Source organism: Anser anser (genome assembly GCF_964211835.1).
Source record: "Anser anser genome assembly, chromosome: Z".
Taxonomy (NCBI): Eukaryota; Metazoa; Chordata; class Aves; order Anseriformes; family Anatidae; genus Anser; species Anser anser.
The window spans coordinates 51119573-51145142 of NC_139723.1; the positions used below are offsets into that span (position 1 = coordinate 51119573).

Consider the following 25570-nt stretch of genomic DNA (forward strand, 5'->3'; position numbering starts at 1 on the left):
ATGTTATTGTACTAGACAATGGCATGGGGAAAAGAACCTCAGAATACATTTAAAAGTTCTTTAAAACCATGTAAAAGATAATTGTATATTAGCTTCATTGTTGTAAGTGTCTGCACTGCCTTACCACTCTCACAATCTGTTTTTGTAAACGGTATTTAATGGACTGAACCAAAGTGAATATGTTTCACTCTGACTGAACTCTAGGATTTTACTGTTAAAAGGGGGTACTCTCTGCCCCTTTTCTCCATCATTTGGATAGTCTGCTTATTTGCAATGTAATAGAGCCATTTAAAATCAGGACAATTTTGTGATTCAACCACGAGGTTCTTCAAAGAAACAGATTATGAATTCTTCCTTATGTCAGTATGAGGTTTTAATTTTCTTAACATTTTAAGAGTTTTCACAGAGAAGGGTTATTTTCCCCTGCTCTTTTCTTTTGCCCTATGAGACTAATGACTAATTTGATGACCCATCCCCTCCAGAGAAATTGGCTATACATATAACAATGTTTAATACAGTGTATAGTTTAATATAATCTCCTATAGGTGATGTTTGAAAATATTTCACTGTGTGGTGAGATGTGAGATTAATTTATAGCGTTTCAGACCTATTTCTACACAAAGAACAAAAAAAAATCTAATTTCTGTCCCTTATTTTCAACATAGACCAAGCCACGTCTCCAACGGGGAGGAAGCTCTGCATCTCTCCACAACAGTCTAATGAGGAACAGTATCTTCCAGCTCATGATTCACACACTTGACCCACTCGCTGAAGGTATGCCTATTATTTATTTTTTTCTTTTACCTTCTCCCCATGAAACTATCTTTGGTATTTCGGTTGCTTTCACCAGTGTTTTCTGAATGTATCTGAATTTTCTGTGATTTCTTATGGCATGACATATGTACTCCCACCAAGACTTGCAATTTAGGAAATGTGTTCATTGTAGTTCTAACCAAAACTGATCACTTGGTTGATACATAATTACTGTTTTTCTCTGCCTCTGGTTTCAGCAGTAAGTTACAAAAATTCAATCATCTTTTACTTTTGTAGAGTGTTTTGTTTGGTTTTGCTTTTTTCCTAGTCTTGACTTTAGTATATAAGGGGAAAAAAAAAAACAGTGGGCAATTTGTCGCATGTAATTATAGAAAAGGATGAGGCTCTCCTGGTTTGGTTTTGGGTGGATTAACACTGAGGTTAAAGAAAATGCAACAAGCATCCCTCTGTGTTACCTGCATGTTAACAGTTTGCTTGCTTTGTCCATGTTTGTTGTAATTTTTGTTCCTTGAGAAGTTAGCAAGAAGACCATGATTGCTTTAGTCTGAGAAGGTGGCAGAAAAAACATAACTGCTTTGCAATTTTGGGATGCTTTGAATTTAACCTTTTGTAGGCTTTAAAAAAAAAAATATCGAGACCAGGTGTTTATTTGGTGTGTGTGCATCTGCAAGACTTCTTGCTCTGGTAATAATTGTCTTGAGAAGTAGCACTTGAGGAAATAGTGTGAGAGACTAAAGAAACATATAACTGGCAGTGAGAAATTCCAAACATTGGTGATCATGAAGTACATGTAGCACTGTCTTTCATTTGAGTTCCTTTTATGTTTCTTATTGCAATATTGTACACAGCTCTTTAAATTGCTCTGTATCTCTTGGACAAGGCAAATCTACTTGTCCAGTCTCCTCATCAAAAGATGAGGGCAATGCTCATGTTGTCAACACAAGGGCAATTTTAACTCTTGCATTCTCCACACCATTATTTCTACTCCGATCATGATCCACTGCCACAAGAAAATCGAGTACTTGTTTCTCTCTTTCATTGGTGCTGCACTATTTGCTATCAAAGTTTGTTGCCTGTTAGCTTGGACTTATCAGCAGATTGTGCTCTCTATTCCCATGAACGCTGAAAAAGGACTAAGAAATTTATTGGAGTTACACATTTGGCTTCCTTTGTTTGTATCACTGTGGTAGGTGAGTGGGATTTCTTACTGCTGCACCCATTCCTTTTAAGTCTGATCTTCCACCTGATAGTCAAGCTTTTTGCTTTGCTAGAAGAACAGACTTCCAGTCTCAACTTGCAAATATGCATATATATATATATATATATAATTTTTCATGACAATCCCTTGCACTCCTCTTTTCCATGCAATCAAAGGTCTTGGGCTGCAGATGTGATGTCTCTAAGTGCTAATACAAACAAAAATTCCAAACTGAAGCAGTAAATAGACTTCATCAAATCATTTTTTAAAATAAGAGAAAACAGAAGCAGGCTGGGAAGAACCTGTTAGCAGAGAGAGAAGAAAAAAAAAAAAAAAGGCAGATTGAAGACCACAGGAAAGCTAGAAACATTTACTGGAGTTCAACTTGGACTTGACAAAGGTTCAGCAATAAGATCAGCTCTCAGTTACTATGTATTTCTGCATTGCTCAGGCTTATTTCACTTGTTTCCCAGACATAGATTATTCAGCATTCAGACCTTTTCCTACCGCTTTTCACCCATGGCAAGCATGCACCATATAGTGTGACCCAAATTATTCTCCCTCTGTGAAAACACAGGAAGCAAAGGGTTTCATAATATGAAATCTGTCTAGGGAGTCACAGAAGAACATCTCTTTTGAAAATTAGATTTTGTAGTTAAGTATATCAGGTAACTCAGTGCAATTACTCATTATTTCAGTAAAACTCCTGAAATCAATGTGGATTGATAGAGATAGTTGCAAGGGCTACAACTTATTTAAATAACTAAAAAAAAAAAAAAAAAAAAAAACATTCTTTACGGTTTGCTTACTCATAATACCTTACTGTTTCCTAGTTTTATTTTTGCTTTCTATCCAAATGCTTATATTTCGCCTGGAATTCATGTTCTTCAAAAATCAGAATCCAAAGGTCTTGTACTCTGAGTACAAGGCACTAATATGAAACCTGTACGTTTCATTAAAACTGACTTGATGAGTTAAAATTTACAAAGGCAAAACAAATCTACCTACATTTGCAGTAAATGTTGTATTTTAATGCAGAATTTTCATAAAGAAATGTCCAAAAAGGCAGTGGAAAATGGTGTGAAGACATCAAAGTTAGAATTGATATCAAAGGAGCTAATATTTCAAGTTTCCACTGACTACACAAAATTAAAATTTTAATTAATGAAAGCAGAAATGTGTTGCTAAAGGAGTGCAATTCCATAAATATTTTTACATGTGCAACTTTGGTTTTATTTTTTTACTAATGTATTAAACACTGTGTTCTGCCACACTTTATGGTCATTAACCTCAACTGAGCCACCACCTCCTTTGTAAGCAGACTTGGTTTTCAAGATCTTTAGCACCGCACGCTGTTTGGAATGTAGACACTCATTTATCAGCATCTCCCCTCTCGCTGGTAAGATCGTGGAGCAGATCCTCCTAGAAACCATATCAAGGCATACAGAAGACAGGGAGATGATTGGAGACAGCCAACATGGGTTCACAAAGCACAGATCATGCCTGACTAACTTGGTGACAGGTAGTTAGACAGTTAGTTAGAGTGGACAGCATTGGTGGACACAGGAAGAGCAACTGATGTTATCTACCTTGATTTGTGCAGAGCCTTTGATACAGTCCTGCACAAGATCCTTATCTCTAAATTGGAGGGGCATGGATTTCATGGGTGGACTGTTTGGTGGATAAGGAATTGGACTGCATCCAAAGAGTTCTGGTCAATGGCTCAATGTCCAGCTGGAGACCAGTGATGAGTGGTGGTGCACCGTCCCTATGAACACAGGCTGAGGGAGCTGGGGTTGTTCAGCCTGGAAGAGAGAAGACTCTGAGGAGACCTTATAGCAGCCTTCCAGTACCTAGAGAGAGACTACAAGAAAGCAAGAGAGGGACTTTTTTATGTGATAGGACAAGGGGTAGTGATTTTAAACTAAAAGAAGGTAGATTTAAATTAAACATTCAGACGAAATTCTTCACTATGAGGGTGATGAGGCTGTGGAATAGGTTGCCCAGAGAAGCTGTGGAAGCCCCATCCCTGAAAGTGTTCAAGGCCAGGCTGGATGGGCCTTTGAGCAACCCGGTCTAACAGAAGGTGTCCCTGCCCATGACAGGAAGGTTGGAAGTAGATGAACTTCAGAGGTCCCTTCCAACACAAATAATTCTATGAATCTATGATTCTATGATTATTGCATGTCTCCACTGAATGCTCATAAATTTTCTTTAGATTTTGAGTTTCTAAGTGGCCAAATTCATTACTCCATAGTCAGATAATTCTGCAAACATCCAAAATAGAAAAGGTATTTTAGTTTGATTATTGGTGTAAATACTGTGGCTATCCCATGTAGTTAATACTAGTCAGTGAATATAGATGATGTTGCACTTGAATCTTGTATTCAGTTCAAAAATACATGTGATAACTGTTAAGGGTAGCTGCTGTATGCTGTATCAATTATCTATTTGGCTCTGTATCAGTTTAACCCACCAAACTTGCTCCATGTTCTCCTGTTTTAATCTTCCTGTGTATAAAAAAACATAAAACAATAAACCTTATTTTAATAGCCCTGTACCATGCTAGCTAAGTAATTTTTTAAGCTGATAGCATTTCCTTGTTAGAAATTAGAAGAAGGGGTAATATTTACCGGAACTGCCTGAGAAGTACAATCTTTTATTGTAAAATCCGATCTTTTGAGGGGATATAGAAGTGTAAAGGATTACCTGGTACTTTCTTTGGCCCGTACTACTCTCTCCACTTCATATGCCCTTTCTTACAACAGAAAACAGTACATAATGAAGAAATAAGCATGCAGTTCATGTTAGTTTTGAGTTTTGTGTAAGCTAAAGAAAACAAGCTCTGTTGCACTCATAATGAAAGATGATGGGTCTTGTGTACAGCCTCTGAGGCCAAAGGATTTCTTCCAAATTATTTAAGGTCAGTATGGATCAGACTCAAAGGAATAGCAGGAAGAAATTCTGAGCATTTTTTGGCCATATATTAGCCATCTTGCGTATCCTCAATATTTCCGCTAGATCATGGCTTAGATTAATGGGTCAAAAGGTCATTATATCATTGGCCATATTTTTGGATTTGAAGGAAAAAACAACAACAACAACAACAACAAAAAAAAAAACAGTGAAAACATGAAAAATGAAAACATTTTAAAAAAAACATTCTCAGAGGAAAAGAGTGTGAAAGATCTAAATCAAAGCACAGACACACACAAGTACTCTGGCACTCCTTCTGGCCTGCTGTGTGTGGTGGTTTTACTCAGGTGGGCAGCTGAGCTCCACCACAACAGCTCTCTCACTCCCCTTCCTCAAAGGGAAAGGGGGAGAAAATAGAATGTAAAGGGTTCAGGGGTTCAGATAAGGACAGGTAGGTCACTCGACAATTATTGTCACAGGCAAAACAGAGTCAGCACAGGAAGATTAATATAATTTATTACCTATTACTAACAAACTAGAGCAGTAAGAAACAAAACAAAACAAAACAAAACAAACTAAAAACACCCTTCCCCCATCCACACTTTTCTATACCCTACCCCTGAGCAGGGCAGGGGAATGAGGAATGGTGGCTGCGGTCAGTCCCTGATGCTTTTGTCTCCACCGCACCTTCACGGTCCCTCTCTGCCCCTGCTCCCCGTGGGGTCCCTCCCACGGGATGCCGTCCTGCCCGAACTGAGCCTGCGGGGGCTGCCCACAGGCAGCAGCTCTTCAAGCACTGCTCCCACACGGCTCCGTACCACGGGGTCCATCCCCCAGGAGCAAACTGCTCCAGCACGGGTCCCCCACGGGTGGGCGGCAGCTCCCCCCAGACCCCTGCTCCTGCGTGGGCTCCTCTCCACGGGCTGCAGCTCCGGCCCGGGGCCTGCTCCTGCGGGGGCTCTCCATGGGCCGCAGCCTCCTCCAGGCCACATCCACCTGCTCCACTGGGGGCTGGTTCTCACTCCTCTCTACCAGCTGCTGTTGCACAGCAAGTTTGGGGTTTTTTTTTGTTTTGTTTGTTTGTTTTTCCTCTTTCTTCAATCTGCTCTCCCAGAGGCCCAACCAGCGTTGCTTATTGGCTCAGATCTGGCCAGTGATGGAGATCACTTGGATCACATCTTTGGAGATGACTGAAAATGGCCCTTATCTAATGTGGGGCAGCTTCTGGATTTTTCTCACAGAGGCCACTCCTGCAGCCCCCTGCTACCAAAACCTCTGACACACTGCTTTGTCATTTGGACTTGTGTAGCTTTTGCAAGCTTGACAGAGCAGAATTCCCACCTAAACCCTCTTAGGGGTAGCGTAAGTATTATAGAATGTATAAACAGTCTGCATGACTATTAAAGATCAGCTTGACCTATACACTTATTTTTATATTAACATGTATTGTATTTATAGAAAAACAGCTCGTGTTATTTACTTCTAAATAATTAATTAATCAGGATGTAAAATTCCACACTTTGGAATCAGATTTCCTTTTGCTCTTCCCCTGAAGTGTGGAAGTATTAAAGTTTTTACCATGGCTTGTGCCTGTCTTGTGAAAGCCAACTTATTAAATCTTGGAGAGCAGTGAGCTTGCAAAGCGTTCAGCCCACCTCTGACAGATGAGCAACATCTGAGATCAGTGGGAGTCACTGGATGTTTGGCACTTTGCATTCAGACAGATGTGTAGACATGCTGTGTATTTAACAGCCTAGGACAAGAAAGGCTTCTCTTGAAATTTTGATTTCAGCTTAAGGCTTCAAAGAAGATAAGAGTTCGGCTGCTCTAGTGGGTGAACGTCTAGGATATTCATTAGCTGGATGGAAACTTTACAGCTGAAACCTCATTGTTCATTAAAAGTATAAATATCCATATGACATTAGTTTTTGTTTCCTTTTATCTTGTTACAGATATAATGACCTTGGTACAGATCATTTCCTGGGGATTAAGATTAATGATTGCCTGTGCATCAGTGTATCATCTACTCCCAGCCAGTCATTAATCCCCAGGAAATCCTGTGCCAAATTTGCTTCTGCTTAAGTGCTGGTCTGGCAGTCCTTTATTCACCCAGTAGCAAGCTGGACTGTTCATAACAGCATTATGCATATGAATAAGGATTGCATCATCAGACCTGCTGTGTTGGTCAGGCCCCAATCCAAAATCCAAGCAATTTAAACATAAATCATGGCACTCCTTTTTTTTTTCTTTTTTTTTTTTTTTTGAGTCCTATTTCTGAGATACCTTTGTCTGAGTCCTGGTTTTGAAATGGACATTCCTCAGTTATCAAAGGATAGGATTTACAAAAATCTCTCTCTCTGTCTCTCTCTCTCTCTTTCTCTCTCTCTCTCTTTTAATAGTAAAGTGCTGTTGTTTTGCAGGAAGGAAAATCATGGGGAGTATTTTCTGTAAAACTGTCTGCTGTGTTATTCTGCCATGAATAGAAAGCCTACCTTCCCCCTCCAGTCTGTAGTTTACACACAGCCTGTCCACCACAGAGAGGTCAGGGGAAGGTTGGGCTCTGTCTGCATTTGTGGGACCTCTGGCTCTTACTGCTGTTGCTTTAAAGAGCTATACCTTCAGGATCATGGAAGCTCCTAGAGGTAGTCTGTTAAAAAGGAAAGATATGGGTGGTGAAGTAGGGATTCAGAGTGTCAGCGCAACCTGAGGCTACATAATTTTTCTTGCACAGCTTTAGAAGGGGATGGGAAGGATGAGATCTTTTCCTTATCACACCACCACTTTTCTGTCTGCTGATAGGCTGCCACAGGCCAACAAAACATCTTCCTTGGCAAGGGAGGATTTAGCTAGATGTTGACTCCCTTGCTCCTGTATGACAAGGATATAACTCATATGCAAATGGCATTCTCTGCATGAAAATGAGCAAGATATAAATCTCTGTCACAGCTCAGTCCCCAGTCAGAGATGCATATCTTTGACAATTCTTTCCTATTCCCTTCTCTAACTGTATTTCCAAAATAGAAAACTACAGAATGTACTTCTGCAGGAAAAGTTCTTGTTTATCTTATATGCTTTACGTTTTTTTTTTTCTTGTGAAAACATAAGTATGGTGCATACTATTGGTGAGAGAAGTAACCTTCTGTTACATAAAGCTGAGCTGACAATTCTGCCACTTCCTTCACTGAATACAGAAAAACATACTATTGTCACTTTCTGCTCTGACAAATGAAAAGCAGAAACCTGCATTCATACTTCTCAGGAAAATAAAGAATGTGATTCTCAAAGTTTTTGACACTGTAATGAATTATTTACAATTACTCTCTACATCCTGTTGTGTTCCTAGGTATTGATGTTAAGAATTTCTCAGCTTTTCTATTCACCTCAAGCTATTTTGCTTATTTTGCTGCTGCTACCTGTGTCCTTTTCTAAGATGTCTTATAAAATGTCAGTTTACCCCAAAGACAACTGTCAAAGGTTGGGTAACTTTCACTTGACTGGTCACTTAGCAGGCTCTCAGTTTTGGTCTCATTTTGCAAAACCCTTGTGCTCTAGTACTTCCCTTGGCCTAGGTAATCTGCAACACCTCACCCCAACTGGGTACCTCTTTTTTGGCTGAAGCTGTTTATTTGTTAACATCGTCAGAGAAAAAAGGCCAGGCAGCACAGCTCCCACCAACGCAGAATCACAGAATCACACAATCATCCAGGTTGGAAGAGACCTCCAAGATCACCGAGTCCAACCTCTGAACTAACACTAACAAGTCCTCCACTAAACCATATCACTAAGATATCACTAACTCGTGGGCTGTGCTCAGCTTCTGCATTGCTGAAGTAACCTGAGCACTTCCAATCTCCTCACTTCCAGCACGTGGACTCTGCAGGACTGCAGTGCACTTCTTAGCACTGTGCCAGAGATGAAAGAATTAAATTTTTGTAGATTCTAACCACAACAGCATTTTATTTATCATGAAAAATAATGCAAATCTGGACAAAATGACTACGTATCATTCTCTATACTAGATCCTTTCACACTTGTTCTTACTCAACTTGGAAATGTTCTTACTTCCTCTCCTGGCATGCCACAGAGAAACAGTCCTCTGAGCAGAAAAACATGAGCTTTCTGGCTTTCTCTTCTGCTGAAGGCTGAAACGTTTGCAAGGGACATCTGCCAGAGACGATGGGGCTCCCTGCCAGGCTCACAAACAAATTAATAGTTGTTAGTTATAATCTAGTGTCTTGCCTTTCTCTCCATCATGTTGAGCCTCAGTCTGATATGAAGATAGAGAGCATCCTGTCTTACAAAGGCAGATACTCATACCCTTTATATAGCTACCTTTCACAGAATCTTTTTTTATTTCATTTTATTTGGAGGGGACCTCCTGAGTTCCTCTAGGCCAGCACCCTGCTCAAACAAGATCAGCTAGAGCAGGTTGCCCAGGACCGAGTCCATTCATTTTGAATATCTCCACAGATGAAGACTCTGCCGTCTTTCTGGGCTACCTGTTAGTTTGACCACCATCATAGTAAAACAAATAAGTAAATAAAAATGGAATGTTCTTATTTTTAATCTGTGCTAATTGGCTCTCACACTATCAATGGGTACTTCCAAGAAGAGTCTGGTTCATGCTCCTTCATCTCTCCCATCAGGTTTATATGGATGTACCTGGATATAACATGGATAAGTTCTCTCTGAGCCTTGTCTCCTCCAGGCTAAGCAGCCCAAGCTCTCCCAGCATATCCTTGTATCTCCTTGTATGAGATATCTCCTTGTATGAGCAAGGTGTATGCTCCTTGAGCATATCTCCTTGTATGAGAGATGCTCCAAACCTTTCATCATTTTTGTAGCCAAGTTACTCATTCTGGTAGTGGCACCCAGACGTGTCTTGCACGTGCTGAGGAGAGGAGAAGGATGACCTCCCTCAACATGCTACAATGGTCTACCAAATACAGCCCAGCATGCTGTTGGCCTTCTTTGCTGCAAGAGCATGTTGATGGATTGGCTTTCAGTGGCATGGTTCTCAGCTCAGTCATTAGCACTGAGGAACCATAACTCTCCGGTGAGGCCTCCTTTCCCTTTTCTTTACTCTTCAGCTATGTAGAGACCACAGAAGTTCTGTTCCTAATTTAAGCACCTGAAGTTGCATGGTTAATGTAGATAAGATGAGTATTTTTACAGACATTTCCAACATCAAACTGAGCTCCCCAAACATAAGGTAAAGCATAAGTAAGGTAGAAATCATGAATTATGTTCAGCTAAAGGCAGATCTATTTGAATAGACAGAGATGTTATCTTAGATAGCTCTGTTAATATATCTTGGAAAGTTGAGAGAGAAATAGCTGTTTCCCCTAGGGAATCACAAAATATTACTTCAGATTTACAAGCCAAAAATGGATAGTTGAAATTACAAACTTCCATGTAGCACACGTAAGTTATAAATCTCACTGTAACAGCTGTGTAACTTGAGCTGTCTACAAAGACATGGGCTTTTGGCATAGAGAAAACAGTATCTTAGGCTGAAGAAGCAAATTTTATTATGAAGCTATGTTTCAGCTGCTTTATCTAAATGTTCATTTTGAATCATTAGCTACAACTAAACAAGTGGAATTTTTAAGTCTGAATTGTTTGAGTGAGTGGGTTCATTTAGCATACATGTAATTTATTCTTGTCATATTTGGGGAATGTTGGTCTTGCTTTTCCTAAAGACAACAGCTGCACTTTCAGTGACAATAGGGTGAGCAGGTTTGAAACTTTTATCCTTTCCACAGAATGTATCTGTAGCTAGCAGTGTGCATCAAAAATTGGATGTGCTTTTATTATACATAACTTAAGGTACAAAGAAACCTGTACAAATTTCTCTCAGAACGGGCAATTCAATGACAAAATGTAGCTGCTTGTTGTGTGCCTTTCAAACTCTACACCAATAAATGACAGGTCTTCTTAACTTCAACTGTCTCAAAATACAAACAGGAGAGGGCAGCAAGGCGGCACTCTGTACTAGTTTAACTGACAGAATTTCAAGCTATTTAAAAATTGAAGAACTGGTCTCCCTTTCCTTTTTATTAACTAAGCTTTCCCTACTTTTATTAAGTCACTATTTCCACACTGGTAAAACACTCTAATCATATAAGCAGCCTGAATTTCTAAGATAAGCAGCATAGGTCACCATTTAAATCAGTATTCTTCTGTGTAGGTAGCAAAGTTTAAATAACAGAAATTTGCTGGTGCCTTTTCTAATTTATTTTCTAAAATCTGAAATGTATCCCTTGTGTTTGTTTTGTGGTAAATGTTAGTTTTCTCAACAATTTATTTCTATATGCCATGTTTTATTCTTTTAACTAGAATCTGCTCAAGCTGCTCGCTGCAGGCAAAATTCTTGTCTCACATCCCATGATATTTTCCAGTGATGCTCTGTTCTTCAGAAAGCATTTTCTTCCTGGGATTCCCTACAGAGAATGAAAGGAAGGCATGAATATTTAAATGCAAGTGTTATCCCAGAGCAGGGTACAGCTGTCCAGACTATTCAATTCCATGCTTAATGGCATTGGTTTTATTCTAAGTTTCTTCCTAACTCTGAATTTCCTTGTTAAAAAAAATATTAACAACAAAGAACATGAATAGTTGACAAGCCTGTATAGATAAGGGTATGACAGTGGTTATGAGGGGCTTTCTATTGAGGTGGGAAGTGAAAGCCTTGCTTTGGTGGTTTGTACTTGGTAGATTACTTCCTCCTCAACACGTTGATTGGACATTCTGACAGGATTGTGAGGGAAGCAAACACTGCTCTTCCATTATTTTCCTCACACATGCTGAAAACTGGAGTGGCAATTCATTGCATCTGGAGTTGTATGTGTCCAGCACCCCAGAGTGCCAGGTCTCACAGTGCAGTGGTTTTACCTGCTGGGCAGCTAAACTCCACCACAACCTCTCTTTCACTCTTCCTCCTCAAAAGAAGAGTGGGAGAAGAAAGTATGATGGAAAGAAAAAGGCTCAAAGTTTGAGATAAGGATAATTTAATTAAATTAATAAGGATAATTTAATTAAAGGGAAAAGAAAGAGGGAAAAATCAAGCAAAGGCTGTGCAGAAGCAAAGAATGAAAAAGATACATATTCTCTACTTCCTGTCAACAAGTGATGCTTGGCCATGTCCTTGGAAGCAGGGCCTCAATACATGTAATGGTTATCTGGGAGGACAGACATCTTCGTAATGAGAGCCTCCCCCCTCCTTCCCCTCCCCCACCTTTTATTGCTGAGCGTGACACCCCATGGTATGGAATATCCCTGTGGTGGGTTTAGGCCACCGAAGGGATATTTGCCCTGGCCATGTCCCCTCCCCACCTCTTGCCCAGCCCCAGCCTGCTGGCTCTTGGGGTGTTTGGAGGGAGTCTTGGTGCTGTGCCAGCACTGCTCAGCAACAGACCTGGCACTGGTGTGATACCAGTGCTGTTCTAGCTACAAGTGCAACACACAGAATTATATGGAACGGTGCGGGGAGAGGTAACTCCATCCCAGCTAGAGCCCGTACACACAGCTACTGGGTAAAATCCTGTCACCATCAGAATTAGTGGTAAAGTTCCCACTGTCATGGGGAGAATGCAGTCTTCATGTTTACATTTTAGAATTCCCATTTGCATGAATATTAGAAAATTCTTTGGAAGGGAATACCCCCTTCAAAGTGGGAACTGTCTTTGACCCAGACAGGGTCAATTCTGTCAATTTATCAATTGTCCTTTGATTTTTCTATGTCCTAGAGAATGCATAGCACATGTCTTGGTGAGTTTGCTGGCAGGTGCCACAAAGATATCATATGAATAAAAGCAGATGGAAAAGGAAGCAAAGCCATCAGGAATAAGATACTTCATACTTTTCTTAAATGAAAAAATAGTCACTTAAAAATATCAAAAGCAGGGTCTGACACATAGTATGCATTTACATGACTTTTGTTTCTGTTACTTATATGTTAGTCACCTCCTTAAAAATACTTGCCCTTTAACATATATCAGTTAAAAACCCATGGATCCTCTGACACCTCCGACAATCTTTTGGTACCATAAGATTTGCTAGACAGTATGGTCTGTAAGAAATGGGTATTTTCAATCTTTATTTTAAGTGGTGCACTAAGAGCAAAGAAATACGCAGATCCTGCTTTTGGGTGTTGTTACTGTCCTGAGCTGCCCAGAACTCTATGAGTATGATTGTATACATTTTTAATTATGTTTCTGTTCACACTGCAATTAGATAAAATTATGATAAACTAATTATAATAAAACCAGACAAGTTTAATAAGATTATTATCAGGGCAAAAACACCTACAGTAAACAACAGGGTAAGGACACATAAGGAGAAAGAACAGAAACAGAGGCTTACAATTTAGAGACAAGATGGAAGGCAACCACATTTTGTCCTAGAACCCAGAGACACAAAGCATCAGATAATTTAGTTATTACCCAATGTTCTGCCTACTGGTCAATTAACTGTCAACTATAAGCATCAACATGAGTTTCTGCCTTATAATTTTCATTTAAACGATTTCCTTTATTTGCTTAGGTGTGTTAATAAAGTAATACCAGTATTAGCATAATCCAGAAAGATAGAATTCTAAAATATGTGCAGTTATTATTATTTAATGTATTACTTGGATCCAAAAGAGATCCATTTGTATTTACCACTGCACCAGCTCAATTGCAAGGCTTCCATTTTTCAAGAACTGGCAACTTGAACGCCCACAGGTAAAAAAGTAGGCTACAACACTGACTTATAAATTACATAGTTTAGATTATCTAGAGGCAGTAGGAGAAAAAGGTTTTTGCTTTTTGAAACATCTGTTTTTTCTACTCTGCCTGCTGCAGTGATAATACATACTAACTCCTACAGCAGTCCCAGTTTGTCCTACATGGGATATAAGTAGTCTATGAGAAACTTAAGAGGTACATAGAGTACACAAAAAGTGGGAGTCAAATTTAAGCTGAGTTTCAGTGAAAATATTTTTTTTTTTCAAAAGAATTCTTCCTTTTTAAAATTCACAATGTCTGATATCCTTTAATTGGTGGGATCTGTACATTTTACCTCAAACAGTCTATGTACAAAGGCATTATTTTTTGTTATACGTCTGCCAAAGGTTAGGACTCTCGTTATACACCTGCAACTTTAATCTCCACCAGATCTTTCACATGCTTTTAGTGTTGAGATTTCTTTGATCCTAATGTACCATTGCTGATGAAACCAAATCAAGTGTTGATTCAACTTTAGGTTGGATAGCCACTACAATTTATCTAGCACAATTTTTGAATTTGCCTTCTTTCTATGTTTGTGTCTGGGTCTCTGATTATCTAATTGAATTTTCTCTATACTGTGAGAGCTAGAAAAAGTTAGGAAAAGTTAGGGAAAAAATACTTCTTGATGTCATAATATGAATTTCTCTAAGTCCTCTGGCCTAACTATCCAGCCTTCTTTAAAAAAAAAAAAAAAAGTGAATATTGAAAGAAGATGCTTTAAAACATGATGATGAAAGTAAACACAAATCAGAAATCATATCAGAAAGATTTAAAGGGGGAAGAAAATCCTTCCAATAGGAAATTTCTGTGGTGGTCTTACCCTGCTGGGCAGCTAGACTCCTCCACCACAACCTCTCTTTCACTCCTCCTCCTCAAAAGAAGAGGGGAGAAGTATGATGGAAAGAAAAAGGCTCAAAGGTTGAGACAAGGATAATTTCAATACAGGGAAAAGAAAGAGGCAAAAGACAAGCAAAGGCTGTGCAGAAGCAAAGAGGGGAAATAAAATTATTTTCTACTTCTCATCAACAAGCGATGCTTGGCAATGTCCTGGGAAGAAGGGCCTCAGTGAGTGTAGTGGTTGTTTGGGAGGATAGACATCATGATGAGAGCCACCCCTCTCCTTCTTGTTCAGCTTCACCCAGCTGGACAGCTGAACTCCACCACAACTGCTCTCTCACTCCACCTCCTCAAAGAAAAAAAGGAAGAAAATACAGTGGAAAGGGCTCAAGGTTTGAGATAGGGATAGGGAGATCATTCAACGATTATTTAATGGGAAAAGCAGGCTCAACATAAGGGAGATTAATATAATTTATTGCCTATCACTAGCAGACCAGAGCAGTGAGAACTAAAAGCAAACTAAAAACACCTTCCCCCATCCACACTTTTCTATACCCTACCCCTGAGCAGGGCAGGGGAATGAGGAATGGTGGCTGCGGTCAGTCCCTGATGCTTTTGTCTCCACCGCACCTTCACGGTCCCTCCCTGCCCCTGCTCCCCGCGGGGTCCCTCCCACGGGATGCCGTCCTGCCCGAACTGAGCCTGCGGGGGCTGCCCACAGGCAGCAGCTCTTCAAGCACTGCTCCCACACGGCTCCGTACCACGGGGTCCATCCATCCCCCAGGAGCAAACTGCTCCAGCACGGGTCCCCCATGGGCGGCAGCTCCCCCCAGACCCCTGCTCCTGCGTGGGCTCCTCTCCACGGGCTGCAGCTCCGGCCCGGGGCCTGCTCCTGCGGGGGCTCTCCATGGGCCGCAGCCTCCTCCAGGCCACCTCCACCTGCTCCACCGGGGGCTCCTCCACGGGCTGCAGCGTGGAGATCTGCTCCGTGTGGGACCCATGGGCTGCAGGGGGACAGCCTGCTCCACCAGGGGCCTCTCCACAGGCCACAGGGGAACTGCTGCTGCGTGCCTGGAGCACCTCCTGCCCTCCTGCTGCACTGACCCTGGGGTCTGCAGGGCTGGTTCTCACTCCTCTTTCTCCCAACTGCTGTTGTGCAGCAATTTTTTTCCCTTTCTTCAATCTACTCTCTCAGATGCTCAATCAACATCACTTCTTGACTTGGCTCTGGCCAGCAGCACTTCCCTATGGAGCTGGCAGGAGCTGGCTCTGACCTGACGTGGGGCAGCTGCTGGGCTCTGTTTACAGAGGCCACTTATGTAGCCCCCCCTCTACCAAACCCTTGCCACATGAACCCAATACACTTCCCCTTGCCCGGCATTTATTGCTGAGTGTGACCTCATATGGTATAGAATATCTCTTTTGTTGGTTTAGGACATCTACCCTGGTAATGACCCCTCTCCACTTCTTGCCACACTATATGGGTTGCTGCAGGGAAAGTTAATTCCATGCCAGCCAGACCCACTACTGTTGTCTATTGTAGGAGGCTATTTAGAAGATCCACCCAGAACATAATTAGAAAGTCATTATGATAAATGCAAAATACTTGATAAAAAACATAGTCCAGTCAGAAAAAAAGACACCCTTAAAATCACTTCTAAACAAGGAATTAGCAAAAATTATCTTGATTCTTATCTTGGAGGATAAAAAAGTAAACAAAGCATATATATCTCCAAAGCTGTAGGCTTTCTATTAAGCTGCTAATTTCTTCATTCAAAGTTTCTATTTACTGTGAAACAGCGTAATCAAAGAGGAATAATTAACTACACTGCTATTAGGAACTTTCACTCTGACTTCTTCCATGCCTTTTCTCCCCTAGTCTCGACCTCTGTTCTTGCTATTGTCCCACAAAATATGTAGGAATATATTTTGATTTAAGTAGCACTCATGTAAACCTACAGCCTTCAGTGGAAAACTCTATTGTCATAAACCCAGCCTTCATTTCCTCCATTTGCAGCTGGCAGTAGACAGACAGCCTGTTTTAGATCCAGCCAGCCAATGAGCTTATTCCAGTCGTCATCCTTTCTCTGCTAAGTGCCGCAGCTCTTTTCCTTCTGATAGCTTGTAGGAGAGCTTTCCGTATCAACTCAGCAAGAATGAGTAGGTCAACTGATAAAACTAAGTGGATAAAGTCTGTGTTAGCCCAACTCTGTGGTTTAAACCTGCTGGGGACATAGGAGTAGTGTCCCCAGCTGTGCTGGGGATTGATGTCCATGTATTTCCAACAGTGGCAGCAGGATCTGCTGGAGAACATCTACTGAGGTGTCATAGCTACCCCACCACAAGCCTATGAAGCTCGTCAGTGAATAGCATTCAGATCCTGCAGTTCTGTAGCACACAGGGAGCATTAATCACTACTTGTGGGTCCCCTGTAGTTTCTCTCACTGGGACACTGTTTCCTTGGTTTTCTCTTGTGTCCATTCTGACCCACTCTGAAAGAGAAGACAATCCTCATCAGGTTTAAGTCTTCATGAAGGAGACCATCAAAACTTTGCTGTTTTTGTTGTTGTTGTCATTTGTTCGTGTCTTAACAGACATAAACTATGTATCCTACTGGAATTTTTTGTATTTTCATTGCTTAAAATAAAAAGATGTGGCCTCCTCAAACTGGTGACATATTGATTTCATACACTTTTTGCCTTTTCCATGTGCCCACTTGTATGCAATAGGCAACTGAAGAGTGAAAGTGCATGACCATACTAAAGTCTTTGTTACTTCTTCTGAAGGACTGTCAAGAAGCAGCTGACCTTCAGAATCATACGTGCAACCTCTTCCACAAAATTCCCTTTTTTCTCCAATATATCTCCAATACGTTTCATGTTTACAATGTTTTTAATAATTATTTGATTGCTTTGAATTTGCAGTTCTTGACTGCAAGCTCATTCTCAATTTCATTATCAGTTTTGAGCCTTTACTTTCTTGTTTCACTTCTCCCTACTGTCTTATATATTCAATCTTTTGATAGGTTGATTCTATGGGTTTTGGTTTGAAAATTCAGGAAAAATCTATGCTGTCCGTGTGTTCATTCCAGAGTGCTTAACGATTCCTTCAAGCTGCCACTGATGCTGATTAAGTATTATGCTTTGATGCCTTCCTGACTTTGGAAGTCACACACAACAACGGAGCTACACTAAAAATTCAGGTGTTACCTTTAGTGACCTCCCTTTATCACTTCTGTTTTAAATAAAAGAAATGTCAACTCAGAAGCTTTTTAATTACTGTGAAGAGGTGTGAGACGCATTTTCATGCAAATATGTATTTTTATGCCAAATGAAAATCTTGTGCTTGTCTAAGATACCCACAATGCATTACTTTGTTTTGAGAGTCTGAAAACCACATTTTTCATGGGTACACACTTCTAGGTGGTTACCTTAAAGCAGGTGTTTGTCTTATGAGTATTGTGAGAATCTCTGGGCCAGGTTCATTCCTGACATTACTAGGGACACCTGCAGTGAGTATCTGAGATGTTGGTAGCAAGAGATCAAAGAGCTCTGGAAATAATGGCTGCACTTTCCTTCCATGGGAGTCTATGGCAGAAATTAGCATTTCACCACAGACAGTACCTATGAGCATTGAAAATAAAGTGAGTTATTAGGTATGTTGTTTGAAATTGCAATCCATGTGGCACTGTTGAGTAACAATATTCTTCTTTCTGTTTACTTTGATATTCTGTGGCAACTACATAGGTAATAGAGAACAGTAGGTAATAAGACAATTTGTTGTAATCCTTCAGGAATGTCAGACAGGATTAACAGGAACCCTCTGCTCTCTTCTGGTGTAAAAAAATATGCAGAAGGCAACAAATTAATTCATTGTCTCTGTCACTGTTGAGGATCAGCTGTTAAGCTGCATCATGGCATCCTTTTTGTTTCTGCAACCAGCGGGGATGGTGGTACTGGCTGGCAGCCAGTCTGTCTGCTGTGACCTCTGTGTGGGAACCACATACCGTGTTGACAAAACTGGACTTATCAAATTTTAATAATGTTGGTTTTTTTTTTTATCTTTTCAAGCACACTCTATCACAGTATTTCAGATTTCCAAGGCCATTTAAAATCAGTTTATTTTAAAAGTTGACAAATTTTTCAAATCCAAATTTTTTTTAAAGTACTTCAATTGAGTGTGAGTTTACTTACAGTCATATTGAGCAGAATCCTATTATAACATGAAATTTTATAACAGAAACCAGTACATTAGAGGCAGACTGTATAGAGGCAGATGTCAGGTATTGCTGAACAGCACTGACCCAAGTAATATGGAAATCCACGAAATAATTCATGCAAATATGTGCAGCTGACAGTTTCCAGCATCATAGCTGTGCATTGGAGCCAGTGGCCTGTTGACTGTATAAAATGTTCTTCTCTGTATATAAAACTACAAAAGCTTTGAGTAGCATAATCTCACCAGCAAGATTATTTTTTTTCCTCGAAATAATTTTGCTAACTGCAAGAATTAACCTAGTTTAATCCTTGGTGTGTTGAATATTGCCTGGAGCATAACTATTGTCAGCATCATGCACTGTCATGCATATCTGTTTGTTTCTTTTCTCTTTTTCCATAACATCAGCCTCCTTTTTTTCTCTCCTGTTTGCCTTGTATCTCTCACTTCAGGTGGGAAGCAAACAGGCCTAAAACAGATTGTCAGTATGTCAAGTGCCCTGCCTTTGTGCTGCTGCTTTTATTTCTTCTGGAGATGCAGCTTAATTCACCATTGCTGTTGGCTTCCTCTGAAACCTCTTCTGTTTCAGCCATTAAATCAGAGGCCTCATGCCTCCAATCGATTTTGTTCATTTTTCTTTTTGTTGCCATGGTATAACCTTCTTCTCAGCTTTGTCCATCTTCACCTGTGCTCCTGCACTCTTTTCTTTCCATGAGTTTAAACAGTACCTCTCTGGCAGTGTCATCTCCTGTGTGTTCTCCTGTTTCTGTGATTACTGTTGGGTTCCTTTTGGCATCTGTCTTCCAATACCATCATCCTCCTCCAGAGGACACTTTAGCCCAGGTTCTAGCAAATCTGACCATAGAAATGTCAAGACAATGATCAATGAGAATAAATTTAAACAAAGTTGCTGGCCCTTTAGTTAGTGGACATGGTGCCTGAATTAAACAGCACATGTGGTCCCAAATGGTTCAATATGCACATTGAAGTTACAGGGAGCTCTCACAGTATAAGGAATTCAAATCTTTAGGGCTAAAACAAAGATTTTTGGACAGCTTTCTTTGTGTAAAAGTAGCTACAAAGATAATGCTACAACAGTAAGAATATTTTTTTTTTTACAAAACAGTATATTCATTATATATCATAATGTAACAATACATAATTTTCTCTCTTTAAATGACATCTTTCTTTGCTTTAACAGAGACTTAGAATAATGTCATATGCTAATGGGTTTACTTATGTGCAAATAAGCGACTACGTTGTACAAGCAGGAGTATGCCAATATTTGTAATTGGTTTTGTTAAAACAAGACCATGAAAGAATATTTACAATCAATCACTGTTCATTTATAAAGTTAACACTGATAATAGCATGTATTTTTTAGTTACACAGTATAAAGCTTTCTTCGTCTCTGCATTGCAGAAATGTTCATTTGGCAGATTTAGGTATCATCAAACAGATTAAAAACTAAGGCCTTTTAAAGCATATGTTTTACGTAATATCAGTATTATACAGTTAAGAACTAATAGCCAAACCTGCACTAAAATTCACTTATGTGGAAAAACATTGAAAGATCATGAGGTGCACCAGCTAAAAGCAAAATAATTGGCCAGCATTTGTATAGTTAATTGCTTAAACAGATTCATAAACATGAAGAGAGAATATTTCCAAAGAAAACACCACTATCAAACTGTTAAGTATCCATTTTATATGATTACACTCTGTCAAAGGTTGGATGATCAGAAGCTCAATTGTAACATTTTACATAAAAAATAACAAATGAAATCATCCACAAATTCCTCAACAAATCATTTACAAATTGTTCCTTGTTCTTATTTTTTCTCTGTCCTGTTATGTAGAATGTTGAGACCAGTATTAATATATTGTATTTTTACAGATGCAAATATATATGAATATATGCATTTTTTAAAAAAGAAAAAAAATATATTTTCACACAAAAATAAGGTGTAAAGCAACAACTGGAGAAAAAAAAAATGTATAAGTTTGTATCACACAGAAAAATAAGCATAGCCCTAAAGACCTAGAGATCTCTGCATTCCATTCTTTTCTCTGACCTGATAGACTATAATCATATTTAGATCTATTTAGTGTTAATGAATTTAGGTCTCATAGCCCCCAGTAAAGTGAGTAAACGTATCTTTTCTCGTTTTACAAATGACGAGAGTGGTTAAATTGAGTAACCCTCTACAGCAAGTCAGCCTCTGCAGTGATACCAGAACAATGTATGTGAGACAGTGTAATGCACAATTCCTGAGATTATATGTTTTTAATTTATTATGTTTTGGATGTGTAAGTATTTGATTGTATGTCCTGAGACATGTTTAAAAAGCTCAGTTTCCACAGCTGCTGCTGCTCAAGTCCTGTCAAGGTTTGTTATGTTATTACCAAATAAGGAGATACCAAATTGGTAATCATTTTGAAAAGGCTGAATAGTAGATTTCGTTGCTTCTCCTAAATTTCAGTCTAGCAAGTTACTCATCTAAAAGAAGTGACTTGTGAAATTTCTGGTGGGGGGGAAAGGCACTTCCATTTCTGTACTCCATGTTTCACTGTCCTGCAAAATTTTTTGCATCACTGTTGAAGTTTATGAAGCACATGCAAAAACGTGTACATTTCTTGAATGTCTTCTGGTTCCTTATCTTTGTGTCTTTTACTGTGATGTTGTAGAGCTTGGATCATATGGAAACCTAAAATATTATGACACAATGACTGAAGAAGGTAAGAAATATTTTAGAATTGTTTGTATCAGCTTTTTTCAAAGCCTTTCTTTAAGTGTCTTTTCTGGTTTTTGTTTGTTGTTTGTTTGTTTGTTTGTTTTTCCTATTTTCAATTTGTCCATTATGGAATGACTCCTTTTTGCATGACTTCTTTGGCAGTGTGATCAGTTATGGCTCTTTTTTCAGGTTTTTGTTTTCAACATTTTAGCTTTGCTGCTTTCAGATAAGGAAATAGAACAGAACGTTTTTATTAAAGAAAAAATATACATGCAAAACCACACTCGTAATTTATACAGCACAATATAACAGATTGTGAATACTTATTTTATGTCATGTTTTACAATGCATTCAAGAAGGTAATTTATGGATGTTCAAATCACTCAGCTTGAGAACAATTATTAGGTGACTTTAGTTTGCTGCATTATTCAAAAGTAAGGAATGAATTTTAAAAACTAGGCATGACTGTTCATGGAGTATTAATTGTATGCTTAATTGCAATTATTATTCAATTTAAAATCCTGGTTCTAACAATACAAGAAGGAAGTGATTAGGGCCTGAATCAGGGCTCAGTATCTCAGGGAACTTTGCTGATTCAAAAGCATTGAAGTTTATTGTATTAATTCAGGAGCCCAGTTACTTAATTTCCACCACATTTTCAGTCCAAGTAAAGCCAGCACTTCTGTAATTCAGAAGTTTCCCAGACCTGAGACCTGAATAAGATCAAGGCTTGTTGTACAGCTGTCTGACTACAGTGCTAGACAGATGTTTTCATGATGCACAGATGTTTCAGTGCTCAGTTTAGCATTCACTGGTGTGCTTGACTATGGAGATAAGCTTGAGGTCTGTAGTTTAACTGCCCATTCCTACTTACTTTTAATTCTGGAAATATAAGGTGAATAGCTTCTATTCTCTGTATGTATAAACACAGACATGCTCTAGATTATTGTTTAGACTGATCTTGTTAAAAAGGTTTTAATAAAACCTTCTTTATATGCCTTCTGGCCATTTCTCCTGGAAAACCAACCAACCAACCAACCAACCAACAAGCAAAAACAAGCAAGAAAAACATAACTTCTGACTCTTTCTCATTTTTTATTTGTGTTGCATATAATCACATATAACTGCTATTCTCGGGCCAGCTATTGGAGATGGCTCCTTCCACCTTTGTGCCTGATATTGGAAGATGATGGTTTCTTCTGGAGCAAGCATGACCACTAGATTGTAGGGCAGCCTGGGAGCACCACCAGATTCATTGTCTGACTCACAGAAGTGGGTCAGGAGACATATTCTCCTAATATAGGAGAAGATGCTTGAGATGAGATTTTACCTGGCAAACCTTGGTGTATGTGTTGTTTAAATACACTTCTGAAGCACCTGAAATGAGTCATTAACCAAGCCAATTCAGATAAGGCTACCAGAGCTAAAGCTTTTGCAGCACATCTCATCTCAGTGTTTTTTACATTCAAGCTGCAAGTCATTTCTCATTCTAGCCTCAGAGTTGGATATGTTAAGGTTCTTATATTTTATTCTAAAGTGTAAAACCTACCATTTCAAAAGCAATTGCTGCATTAGTAGTCTTCAGGTTTTTATAAATACTGTAATGGGAGTTAAAAATAGCTATTCATGGGAAAATATCCATGCAAGTATGCTATGTACAATGTATGCATATATTATCACTGCGCCTATGCTGAAATAATGCTATTAATATTCAATGTCACCTCAGAAAACACTCCTCATGAATAAATAATCAAAGGCCATACTGTAGCAGTAGCTAAAATCTAGTAGTAGAAATTTTCCAGTAACAAAAAGAAGGAAGGAAATTCTTTGTCTTTAGGAGTATTAACACTGACAAGTCTACAATACAGTATAGCTTCTTGAATACAATTTTCATAATCATTTTCATATGTATTTCATAAAGCAATAATGAATAGTGTATCTCAGAAGCTATATTTAGATCAAAGTGTGCTATATTTTCAACTCTCTATTTGGATATTCAAAAGTATAATCCTTATCACTCCACATTACACTTATTCACTTATTTTCATTATCCCTTTCTCTCTTTTTTTTTTTTTACCAAGCTTTTTATACATCTTTTACAGTAAGTTAGCCAGTTAGCCACAGTAACATGTAAATCCAGTTACAAAATCCTGATTTTTTTTTTCTAATGCTGTACATCCTTATCCTTGGGCTGCCACCTATACCCTGAATGGAGGTAGCCAGCAGATCTTTCATGCCTTTGATGGAGAAGCACGGGCACATATATTTTTGCTGCTGCATCAGCATAAGCAGAGACAAAATGTGACAGTTAGGTGACAATACCAGATACAGCCTAAAGGCCACTGGGGGCCTTTGTGCTCCAGGTCTTAGAAACTGATCTGTTTTGTTTGTTCTGTTTGGTCAGAAACTGACTTTAGATTAATTGCTGATTAATCAGGTCCAACTCAGAGAAAAAATATACCCTAGCAGATGGGAAAAGACCCTCACATTAATCCTGTGTCAAATAACCTCCACCAACAGCCTACAACATGACAAAACTGCACATATTTTCACATAGCACTTCTGCAGCATTTTACAGTTTAAGCAGAAAGTGCATGAAGCAAATCTCTAAAACCGATCAGTTGCAGCCCCTCAGTTGAGTTCCACAGCTGGCCACCAGACGGACTGGTAGGAATGGTTCAGACTGCTCAACAGCCACAGATTTGGCATTATATGAAAGCTCAGCTCTAGCGCTGATGGTGCGTATGTGTAGTAATTTGCATTTGATCTGAGACTGAGAGGTAGACAAATGATAAAGTCTCACATTTTTTAAACCAGTAGATTTCTGAAGATAAATTACTTTTCTGTAAAATCAGAGGATTCTGACCCTGGGAAACTGTAGCCCATAATTTAGATCGTAGTCAAGTGATTGCATTTTTAATATGTCCTTGATCAGGAAGGGAATCTTGTCTGGCTGATGCCAGCTGGATATACTCATGCAGATCAAGGTGTATGTTTATTATACAATACCAATTTGTTTGCATACATTCAAATATAAGAAATTTAACTTTAAGCCACCTTCTTTCCTAATCACCCAGCCTTGATCTTATGTTCCTTCTGGGTCATTCTTTTTAAACTTAAAAGAACTGCAATGTCTGTCCGAATTCAGCAAATCTAGATTAATTAAGAATTTTCTATAGCTATTATCCTATTTTTATTATCCTGTTTTTATCTATGAAGTCAAACAATGTCATTGATCTACACTCTTTGGCACCAGTTGTGAAAATTATGCTTAGGTAGTAAAACCCATAGCACCTAGGACTGTTAAAGAGGAAACAAAAGCTTCTAGCTTCTCCAAGATTTAAGAAGAGTGGCATAAAATTCCTATGGGTTCATTTAGTAATGCCACTAAAAGATGAGAAAAAAAGCACAAGAGAGCATGTATGCCTAAGATGAAATCTTTGAGGCTTTCTGTAAATTTGAATAACTTAGAAATATCTTGATTCTTGGTTCTTGGTGGGTCTGTGATTCCCCTTTGCTGAAGAAGTTCTGATTTGGTTTGTTTGGACCTGGTAGACAAAAAGGGCAGGGAAAAGGAAGGAGGAGACATAGCTCTGCTTTCTTTTACATCTCACTGCCTTCAGGCAGTCTAGTATTACTGCTTTCCTGCAATGGCACTTTTGATAGTTGATTTTATGTCCTTTAATCATTTCCTCACACTGTTTCATTACTTACACTACATGAATCAAACAGCAGGTAATGATGTAAAACAATATAAACTGAAGCTTGCGTATACTGAGAAATAAAGATAAGCAAAAAACCACTCCATTTCAAATGATGAGGTTAATTTCCATGACAGTGACATATAACTGTGGAACAGCCTCCTGAATGAACTGGTGGATGTGTGACTTACAAATATCAATGTAGGAAATTCTTCCTAAAGATGAGAGACAATTGATAATGTGAAGAAAAAAGTAAAACAGACAACTTCGATTAAGTTGATCTAAAACAGTGTGAATAGCTGTGGAGATCTTTTCAGTTCAAGTTTCTCTCTCAGAAAAGAAAAAAAAAAACATACAAAGAAACAAACAAAAATATCTAAACTATTTCAAACAATCTTAGACAAAAAACTGCAGTACCCTCAT

At 39.0% G+C, this 25570-nt stretch overlaps 1 protein-coding gene across 5 annotated transcripts in view; it reads left to right on the forward strand.

The window, feature by feature from the left end:
- SLC24A2 (solute carrier family 24 member 2) overlaps positions 1-25570 on the forward strand; it is a 144743-nt gene that overhangs the window by 62297 nt on the left and 56876 nt on the right. For 3 of the 5 annotated variants that reach the window (XM_083817107.1, XM_083817110.1, XM_083817106.1), the window contains 2 exons: positions 666-774; positions 21400-21450. In XM_083817107.1, the coding sequence (XP_083673233.1) occupies positions 666-774; positions 21400-21450 (160 nt within the window). The remainder of the gene's footprint in view (positions 1-665; positions 775-21399; positions 21451-25570) is intronic. The other 2 variants (XM_083817109.1, XM_083817108.1) reach the window with 1 other exon arrangement.